We start from the raw sequence: 10,000 nt of genomic DNA on the forward strand, positions 1-10,000 counted from the left end.
ATTCTCAATTAAAATATATTTCTGATTATTTTTTGCCCTGAATTTCTTACTATCTAAAACTTATTTCTAATTGAATTTTTAAAGCCAAATGTCATTTTGAAACTGATTTTTTTAAAACAAAACCTAACTTATGCTAACCCTAAATTATAAAGAGGTAAATTCTGTCTATTTGAATGTACATTTAATGAGCCGTTTTTCCTCCAGCTTCTCCCAGTTCCATGGTTTGATCACGTACTATAAGATCGGAGGTTTGTGCATGAACATCGTGGAACACGAGCTGAAGAGATACAAGCTGTGGCAGGAGGAGCTGGAGAAGAAGAACAAAGCCTATATCCTTACTGATGTTTCTAACGAAGGGGGCGTGGCCTTACTGTTCGGTCCACCGTCACGTTTTATCTTTATCTTATCGTATCGCACTGAAACTTCACTACATTATGCCGGGTTTCTAGCGTCTAGACCGCCAGCGATAAAAACGTGGATCTAAGACTGAGAGTGTTTTTATTCCCTTGCAATTTTAAAGCATAAAACAATTTATAAGTTTACTGACCGAAAAGATGGTGAGAATTTAAAATAAATCTAGTATATGGCTAAAATATTGCTCCATGATTGGTTTTGCTTCTGGTTTTTAAACTTATCTGTTTAACTATTAATTACAAACAAAACAAAACAAGGGACGAAAGCAAAGTGGCACAAAGATTTAAATTTCAGAATAAAAAAATTCAGGGTCAGAAATTTAGGTATTAAAAATACAGAAGGATTGAAATTCAGTGCAAAGAATTCATGTTGTTAAAAACGTTTTAAATTCAGAAAATCAAAAGACGATATTCGAAAAATTCAGGTTACAATTTTGAATAAACCAGTTTTCCACACTCAGTATTGAGCATCTTAATAAAATAGCACTTGATCCAGCTCACTGTACTGTAACATGTACTGACAGTCAATTATTCAGACCAATAAAATTAATCAGACCAAAAGATACTAACCTCATGACTGTGTAATATATACGTAAAATAAAAGCGATTTAAGTCTTTGTGCCCTTGTTTTGTTTGTAATTAAAGGTTAATTGCAATTAACCTTTAATTACAAACAAAACAAGGGCACAAAGACTTAAAATTTCAGACTCTCCGAAAAAATTCAGGGTCAGTAGCAGAATTCATGTTGTAAAATATTTTAAATTCATAAAATTAAGGCTTTAAAAAACCAAGTTGTGTAATTCATGGTCAGAATTTCAAGTAGCAAAAAAAATCAGGTTATAATTTTATTAGTTTTTTGTATGTTTGTTTTTATATTTTTACAATTTTGTATTTTACGAAACGGCTTCCACACTCATTTTTTAGCAGTTTAATAAAATCGCACTTGATCCAGCTCACTTATACTGTAGCGTGTACTGACAGTGAATTATTCACTTGAATTAATGAAGCCACAAGATACTAACCTGAGGTTCTGAAATATATTATATCCTTAAGATATACGTGATTTAATCGTGCTTTTATTTAGAATTTTTTTTCTGTCTAATTAATAAAATAATGCGAATGTTGTTATTGAGGATGATTCTGTTCATGTGAATCACTGACCTATCGCTCATCTGCTACACTTATGGCTCACTCGCTATACCTTCAATCTCTTGATTCTTGACCTCCTTGTACGTGAAGAAGATGCTGATAACCAGAGCCTGAAGAAAGACTGTGAGAAAGCCTATAAGAAATATCAGAGTCTGCTGGTGAAGCAGGAGCAGCTGCTGAGAGGTTAAGCTCAGCCCTAACGATCTTTCTCTGTAGATGTGTCACAAAGTGTCATAACCTCTGTCCTGTTCTTCGGTTCCAGTGGCTCTGTACCTGCTCCTGAACCTGGCCGAGGATACGCGCACAGAGCTGAAGATGAGGAACAAGAACATTGTGCAGCTGCTGGTCAAGACTCTGGATCGGGATAACGAGGAGCTCCTGGTGCTCGTCGTCTCTTTCCTCAAGAAGCTCAGCATCTTCCTGGAGAACAAGAACGACATGGTGAGCAGGGTTTGTTCTCATGCCCCAAGAGTTTGAAGGTTTCACAGGGGTTTCGTGGGACTCTGACGGAACCATCAATGAGACCTTATAAACGAAATGAATAAAAATATTATCTCATTAGAAACAGTTCTATCTGAGAGAAGGGCTGAATTTTGGCTTCGCTGCTTGTGTGTGTGTGTGTGTGTCCATCTCAGGCGGAGATGGACACCATCGAGAAGCTCTGTCGCTTGGTGCCATGCGATCACGACGACCTGCTGAACGTCACGCTGCGCCTCTTGCTCAACCTCTCCTTCGACACGGGACTCAGAAACAAGATGGTGCAGGTCGGCCTCCTGCCTAAACTCACTGCCATGCTGAGTAAGACCTCGAGACTTAACACAACTTAACACATAAACATTTAACACTATCAAAGCAAACGACACGTCCGTCTCCGTGATTCGAATTATACAGATTTTTCCTTTTCAAACCGCTTCTCATAAATGTAATACCGTGAAACGCTAATTATTAGAAGACGACTGAATTTCAGCTATAGACTCTGCAGGCTAAGAACAAATTCATGCTTGTCATGCTAACGTTTTTTATATTGTATATTTACGTATTTTTAAGGTTTTACTGAAATCCGACTCGTGTGTCACTTCGTGTGTCAGCAGCTTAAATAGGAAGGTTCTCAGAAGGAGGTGCTTCTAATTTGCATATTCATACATATTCATAGATCTTTGTGTTAGTTGTTAGTTGTGTTTTTTTTGTTGAAAAATATAAAAACAGTAAAATTACACGTCGTTAGGGTACTGTTATCGATTGATTTTATGGATCGACGTTTTCACAGATTGTAGCTAAAGCTAAAGAATTTTTTTTCGAAACAGGGAGCACTGTTTTTTTTCTCCGTTCCAGACGAGTGCTGTCCTTTGTGAGAGTTTGTTGTTGGATTGTTGTGAATCTAAGTTTACTAAAACTGAATAATGTCATAAAAACGTGTAGCTACACGAATATCGTTTAAATACACCCAGACAATTGAAAGCTGTCTGTTGGTAAAATCTCTTTACAAATGAAATAAAATTGAATTGAGTTCCATTCCCAAGTCCTTCTTCCTCAGATTTACACCGAACCCCAGTTTGCTCGGAGCAGCTCCTTCTAAACAATGGCTTTTTATTCCACTTACATTGTTTACCAAACGTACAAGAATTGTATTGATTTTTGTAGCATTTGGTGAGTTTAATAGGCTCCTCAGCAGCTCTCGTTAACTATCAGCCTCCTCTATATACCCTGACCCTCCCACCCCCCACCCCTCAGTGAGGGGAGGCATTAATGTGGGTCAGAATGTCACAGGCCTCTAATGAGAAGCACATGTCTCCTGATTATTACTCACACTAAAATTCAAGCTCTTGTTTCCTCATTTTTAAAAAAAAAATGCACTCCACCTCTCACCCTTTTACTCACCCCCTCTCTCTCTTTCTCTTTCTCTCTCTCGCTCTCTCTTTCTTCTTCTCTCTTTCTTCTCTCTCCTTTCCTTCTTATACTTTAGGCCATTTTTACTTTAAAGGTCTCCAGTGGTCCCATCTGGTCCTAATAGCCAATGTGTTAATGTGTTAGTGGGTTGTATGTCTGTGTCTGTGTGTGTGTGTGTGTGTGTGTGTGTGTGTGTGTGTGTGTGTGCGTGCGTGTGTGTGTGTGTGTCAGCTCGGCTAAGCTAATCAAAGCTTATGTAACAGATCTGCGTGTAAGTGTTTAATGTCTTCAGGGTTCTGTCACGCTCTGAAAAGGAGAACGTTATTAATGAGACTGTTTATTTAACTTGTTTAGTGATAAATGTGTGTGTGTGTGTGTGTGTGTGTGTGTGTGTATTTTCTAACGAGGGTTTAGAATTACACCAGGCAAAACAAAAATGCTTCTTAAGTAAATTGTGCTCTTAGTCCTAAATACTTAAGTGAAGGAAGTGTGGCCTATGTACCTGTCAGTCCTTGTGAAGGAGGTGTGGCCTATGTACCTGTCAGTCCTTGTGAAGGAGGTGTGGCCTATGTACCTGTCAGTCCTTGTGAAGGAGGTGTGGCCTATGTACCTGTCAGTCCTTGTGAAGGAGGTGTGGCCTATGTACCTGTCAGTCCTTGTGAAGGAGGTGTGGCATTTGGACCTGTCAGTCCTTGTGAAGGAGGTGTGGCATCTGTACCTGTCAGTGCTTGTGAAGGAGGTGTGGCCTCTGTACCTGTCAGTCCTTGTGATGGAGGTGTGGCCTCTGTACCTGTCAGTCCTTGTGATGGAGGTGTGGCCTCTGTACCTGTCAGTGCTTGTGATGGAGGTGTGGCCTCTGTACCTGTCAGTCCCAGTGAAGGAGGTGTGGCCTATTTACCTGTCAGTCCTTGTGCAGGAGGTGTGGCCTATTTACCTGTCAGTCCCAGTGAAGGAGGTGTGGCCTATGTACCTGTCAGTTCTTATGAAGGAGGTGTGGCATTTGTACCTGTCACTCCCAGTGAAGGAGGTGTGGCATTTGTACCTGTCAGTCCTTGTGAAGGAGGTGTGGCCTATTTACCTCTCAGTCCTTGTGAAGGAGGTGTGGCCTTTGTACCTCTCAGTCCCATTGAAGGAGGTGTGGCCTATTTACCTGTCAGTCCTTATGAAGGAGGTGTGGCCTATTTATCTGTCAGTCCTTGTGCAGGAGGTGTGGCCTCTGTACCTGTCAGTCCTTGTGCAGGAGGTGTGGCCTTTGTACCTATCAGTCCCAGTTAAGGAGCTGTGGCCTCTGTATCTGTCAGTCCCAGTGAAGGAGGTGTGGCCTCTGTACCTGCTAGTCTCTGTGAAGGAGGTGTGGCCTCTGTACCTGCTAGTCTCTGAAGGAGGTGTGGCCTCTGTACCTGCTAGTCTCTGTGAAGCAGGTGTGGCCTCTGTACCTGCTAGTCTCTGTGAAGGAGGTGTGGCCTCTGTACCTGTCAGTCCCAGCAAAACAGGTGTGGCCTCTGTACCTGTCAGTCTCTGTGAAGGAGGTGTGGCCTCTGTATCAATAAGTCTTGTATACTTTATGAAGTCCTAATGAACCCATGTATAATATCTGCACTGAACTGAATCACAATCCAGTATCTGCTTAAAATACTTGGGTTTAAATATTTTGTACAACTTAAATGTTTTTTTGTTTTTTTTTGTGCTACAGGCAGTGAGACTCATAAGCAGCTAGTGATGTGTATCCTGTACCACATCAGCATGGATGACAACTCCAAATCCATGTTCGCTCACACTGACTGCATCCCACAGGTGAGACCCAAAAAACACACACCAAAAGTTATACTGCTAAATATTAAGACAAAAAGGTAAGATAAGCTGGTCACATGTGCTTCCTCGTCCTATAGAGCGCATAATGAGCATGTGAGCCTGTGGGTCACTAATGAGAGTCCGGACTGCTGCTTGCCTAAAACCACTTCTGCCTAAGTGTTGTCTTCTTTATACCCTCTCATCTTGTCTAATTGGGTGTAAATTCCTACCAGATGCTTGTAAAAGTAAAAGCAGGGGGAAATTATTCTGCCTAATCACTCAGCCTGTGGTGCGAAGTGACGTCACGACCTCTCCAAGACCTCCAGTGTGGTTAATAAAGCAGGATTGGCGGAAGGGGGGATTTAGGGCCAGGCACAGTGAAATTAGGAGTTCTGCCACCGTCTTTTGTGTGCCTTTTATTTTAATCCTATTAAAATGTTTAAAGGTGTTTTTGTTCTCTCAGTGTTTTAAGGTCAATATTTGGATCTTGTTTTCTCTTTGTTTAGCAAATAGAAAATAAGGTGACGCATGTCCAATTGAGTTATTAATCCTAATGATTCAAAAGGGATTAAAGAGTGTGTGTGTGTGTGTGTGTGAGAGAGAGAGAGAGAGAGAGAGAGAAAGAGAGAGAGAGAGAGAGACAGAGAGGAAATGCCTAGAAGGGTTTTGAGCGATGAGGATAAGTGATGAAGGATGGGGGATGTGGGTCTCTGCTCACTCAGGTGCCAGTGAGTCTAGACTTTGTGATACACACATACGTGCGTATGTGACGAGCGATTATTTACAGCATTGCAGGCCTTATATACCTTCTGCTGCATTTTTCTTCTCTGTTTGTGTGTAGCTGATGAAGATGCTGTTTGAAAGAAGAGAGGAGAGAATCGACCCTGAGCTCATCTCCTTCTGCATCAACCTGGCGGCTAACAAGGAGAACGCTCAGATCATCTGTGAAGGTACAAGCAGGCATGTGGATTATTATACAGAATGTTAAGACCAGTATAACTGTGTGATCCCATACACAACACTGGTTACAACAGAGCTTCCATATTTCCATACATTTTTCAGTAAAATGTGGAGCTCTCAACCAAACAGGTCATAATTTGAAGAATGAGGTAGTCAAAAAAATGTCATTACTGAGTGAACATGAGAAGGATTAGGACACATTTATAATACACAGGCCACACCTCCTTCATTAAGATTTACATACACAGACCACACCTCCTTTATTAAGATTTACATACACAGACCACACCTCCTTTATTAAGATTAACATACACACAGACCACACCTCCTTTATTAAGATTTACATACACAGGCCACACCTCCTTTATTAAGATTAACATACACAGGCCACACCCCCTTAATTAAGATTAACACACACAGACCACACCTCCTTTACTCAGATAAACATACACACAGACAACACCTCCTTTATTAAGATAAACATACACAGGCCACACCCCCTTAATTAAGATTAACACACACAGACCACACCTCCTTTATTAAGATTAACATACACACAGACAACACCTCCTTTATTGAGATTAACATACACAGGCCACACCTCCTTTATTAAGATAAACATACACAGGCCACACCCCCTAATTAAGATTAACACACACAGACCACACCTCCTTTACTCAGATAAACATACACACAGGCCACACCCCCTTAATTAAGATTAACACACACAGACCACACCTCCTTTACTCAGATAAACATACACACAGGCCACACCTCCTTTATTAAGATTAACACACACAGGCCACACCTGCTTCTCTCAGATAAACACACACACAGGCCACACCTCCTTTATTAAGATTAACATACAGAGGCCACACCTCCTTCATTAAGATGAACAAAAACCGACAAAACCACCTTCATTATGTTTAACATACGCACAGGCCACACCTCCTTCATTAAGATTTACATACACAGGCCACACCTCCTTTATTAAGATTAACATACACACAGACAACACCTCCTTTATTAAGATAAACATACACAGGCCACACCCCCTTAATTAAGATTAACACACACAGACCACACCTCCTTTATTAAGATTAACATACACACAGGCCACACCCCCTTAATTAAGATTAACACACACAGACCACACCTCCTTTACTCAGATAAACATACACACAGGCCACACCTCCTTTACTCAGATAAACATACACACAGGCCACACCTCCTTTATTAAGATTAACACACACAGGCCACACCTCCTTCTCTCAGATAAACACACACACAGGCCACACCTCCTTTATTAAGATTAACATACAGAGGCCACACCTCCTTTATTAAGATAAACATACACAGGCAACACCTCCATTATTAAGATAAACATACACAGGCAACACCTCCTTTATTAAGATAAACATACACACAGGCCACACCTCCTTTATTAAGGTTAACATACACACAGGCCACACCTCCTTTACTCAGATAAACATACACACAGGCCACACCTCCTTTATTAAGATAAACATACACAGGCAACAATTCCTTTATTAAGATTAACATACACAGGCCACACCTCCTCAATTAAGATTAACACACACAGGCCACACCTCCTTTACTCAGATAAACATACATGCAGGCCACACCTCCTTTATTAAGATTAACATACACAGGCCACACCTCCTCAATTAAGATTAACATACACAGGCCACACCTCTTCAATTAAGATTAACACACACAGGCCACACCTCCTTTACTCAGATAAACATACATGCAGGCCACACCTCCTTTATTAAGATTAACATACACAGGCCACACCTCCTTTATTAAGATTAACATACACAGGCCACACCTCCTCAATTAAGATTAACATACACACAGGTCACACCTCCTTTACTCAGATAAACATACACAGCCCACACCTCCTTCACTAATATTAACACACACACCTCCTTCCAAACGTTAATGAGCACACAGACCACTCCTCCTTTCCTCAACTTCCTCTCTCTCGTGTCATGCAGATTGGCTCGAGCCATGTGTTTGTGTACTGAATACTGGACAGTGTATCAAATATGTATTTTATGACTTGAGATGAAACTTGATTTTGAACATAACATAATTTTAGGAAACGGTTTGAAGCTGCTCATGAAGAGAGCGCTGAAGTTTAAAGACCCGCTGCTTATGAAGATGATCAGGAACATCTCACAACACGACGACCCACTAAAGCAGCTTTTCCTGGTGAGTCTTTTCTCGTTAAGCCGACTTTGTGCCTATGTTGTTCTGTAAAGGGGGTGTGGCCTACCTGCTACTTTTTCTATTGAAGGGGTGTGGCCTCTCTATCTGGCAATCATAATAAACAATGCCTCTGTGCCTGCAGGTTACAATGAGGGACTTGGCCTTTTTGCCCATCTTTCAAGATTTGTGTCTGCTTTGATTGTCAGTCATATTGAAGGAGGCGTGTCCTCTGTGCCTGTAAATTTTATTGAAGTGGGCGTGGCATCCCACTCTGAGTTAACCCTTCATTATTTATTCCACCGTTGAAAAATATTTTGTACTATATTCATAAAACAGACTGGCTGTGAATTTGCGTTCGTCTCCTTTCTGCAGGATTATGTGGGTGATTTGGCGGCTCAGATCAGGCCTGAAGAAGACGAAGAGTTTGTAATTGAGTGTTTAGGGACGTTGGCGAACCTCACCATCCATGACCTGGATTGGGAGCTGCTACTCCGCGAATACAACCTTGTCCCCTACCTCAAAGAGCGGCTCAAACCTGGTAACACTGAACGTTTCCTGTGTGTGTGTGTGTGTGAGTGTGTGTGTGTGTTAGCTCTTGTATGAGTATTCTGGGAATTTTTGGACAGTCCACTGGTTAACCCAAGTCCCCGGGCCTGACTTTTTGTCCTCTGTCCTCTGTGTGTTTTAGGCTCAGCAGAGGACGACTTGATCCTGGAGGTGGTTATACTGATTGGCACTGTGTCCATGGACGACTCCTGTGCTGCCATGTTGGCCAAATCTGGCATCATTCCTGCTCTTATAGAGCTTCTTAACGGTAAGAAACACATCTGTCCAGCATACCGTATTTTCCGGACTATAAGCCGTAACTTTTTTCCCACGCTCTGAACCTTGCGGCTTAAACAATGACGCGGCTAATATATGGATTTTTCCCGCTTTCAATTATTTAAAAAAAAAAAAAAACGCATTCTGTGACGTGCTCAGTTTTTTGGCGGCATGAAACTTTCATTAGACCAATGAAATTTCCGAACTGGTTAACTCCGACCCTGAAGGAGATGACTTCAGTGATTTCAGTGCACAGGAGGAGGAAGATAATGACCAATGACCTTTCTTGGTAGGCTACTTGGTAGGTTTCCTCCGGGTACTCCGGTTTCCTCCCCCGGTCCAAAGACATGCATGGTAGGTTGATTGGCATCTCTGGAAAATTGTCCGTAGTGTGTGAGTGTGTGAGTGAATGAGAGTGTGTGTGTGTGTGCCCTGCGATGGGTTGGCACTCTGTCCAGGGTGTATCCTGCCTTGATACCTGATGATGCCTGAGGCACAGGCTCCCCGTGACCCGAGGTAGTTCGGATAAGCGGTAGAAGATGAGTGAGTGAGAGAGTGAGTAAAAGTATCAGTGAAATAATCATGGCCTGACAGTACATAAAGGTAAGCATTTCTAATTATTATTTTGAAACAGTATTGTAATGAACCACATTGAATTGAATCGCTGTTGCGAATCGTGTCGTATTGAATCGGTAAATCGGCACCGAGACGAATCCTGTGGCATTGAATCAGCGTTGTAATGA

At 41.6% G+C, this 10,000-nt stretch overlaps 1 protein-coding gene across 1 annotated transcript in view; it reads left to right on the forward strand.

The window, feature by feature from the left end:
- Window positions 1–10,000, forward strand: part of kifap3b (kinesin-associated protein 3b) — a 24,350-nt gene that overhangs the window by 3,991 nt on the left and 10,359 nt on the right. Inside the window, exons 7-15 of the mRNA XM_060888484.1 lie at window positions 205–329; window positions 1,647–1,745; window positions 1,825–2,003; window positions 2,198–2,360; window positions 5,143–5,243; window positions 6,082–6,190; window positions 8,326–8,438; window positions 8,808–8,973; window positions 9,124–9,249. Coding sequence (XP_060744467.1) covers window positions 205–329; window positions 1,647–1,745; window positions 1,825–2,003; window positions 2,198–2,360; window positions 5,143–5,243; window positions 6,082–6,190; window positions 8,326–8,438; window positions 8,808–8,973; window positions 9,124–9,249 — 1,181 coding nt within the window. The remainder of the gene's footprint in view (window positions 1–204; window positions 330–1,646; window positions 1,746–1,824; window positions 2,004–2,197; window positions 2,361–5,142; window positions 5,244–6,081; window positions 6,191–8,325; window positions 8,439–8,807; window positions 8,974–9,123; window positions 9,250–10,000) is intronic.

The sequence above is a fragment of the Tachysurus vachellii genome, chromosome 15, assembly GCF_030014155.1.
Source record: "Tachysurus vachellii isolate PV-2020 chromosome 15, HZAU_Pvac_v1, whole genome shotgun sequence".
Lineage (NCBI taxonomy): Eukaryota > Metazoa > Chordata > Actinopteri > Siluriformes > Bagridae > Tachysurus > Tachysurus vachellii.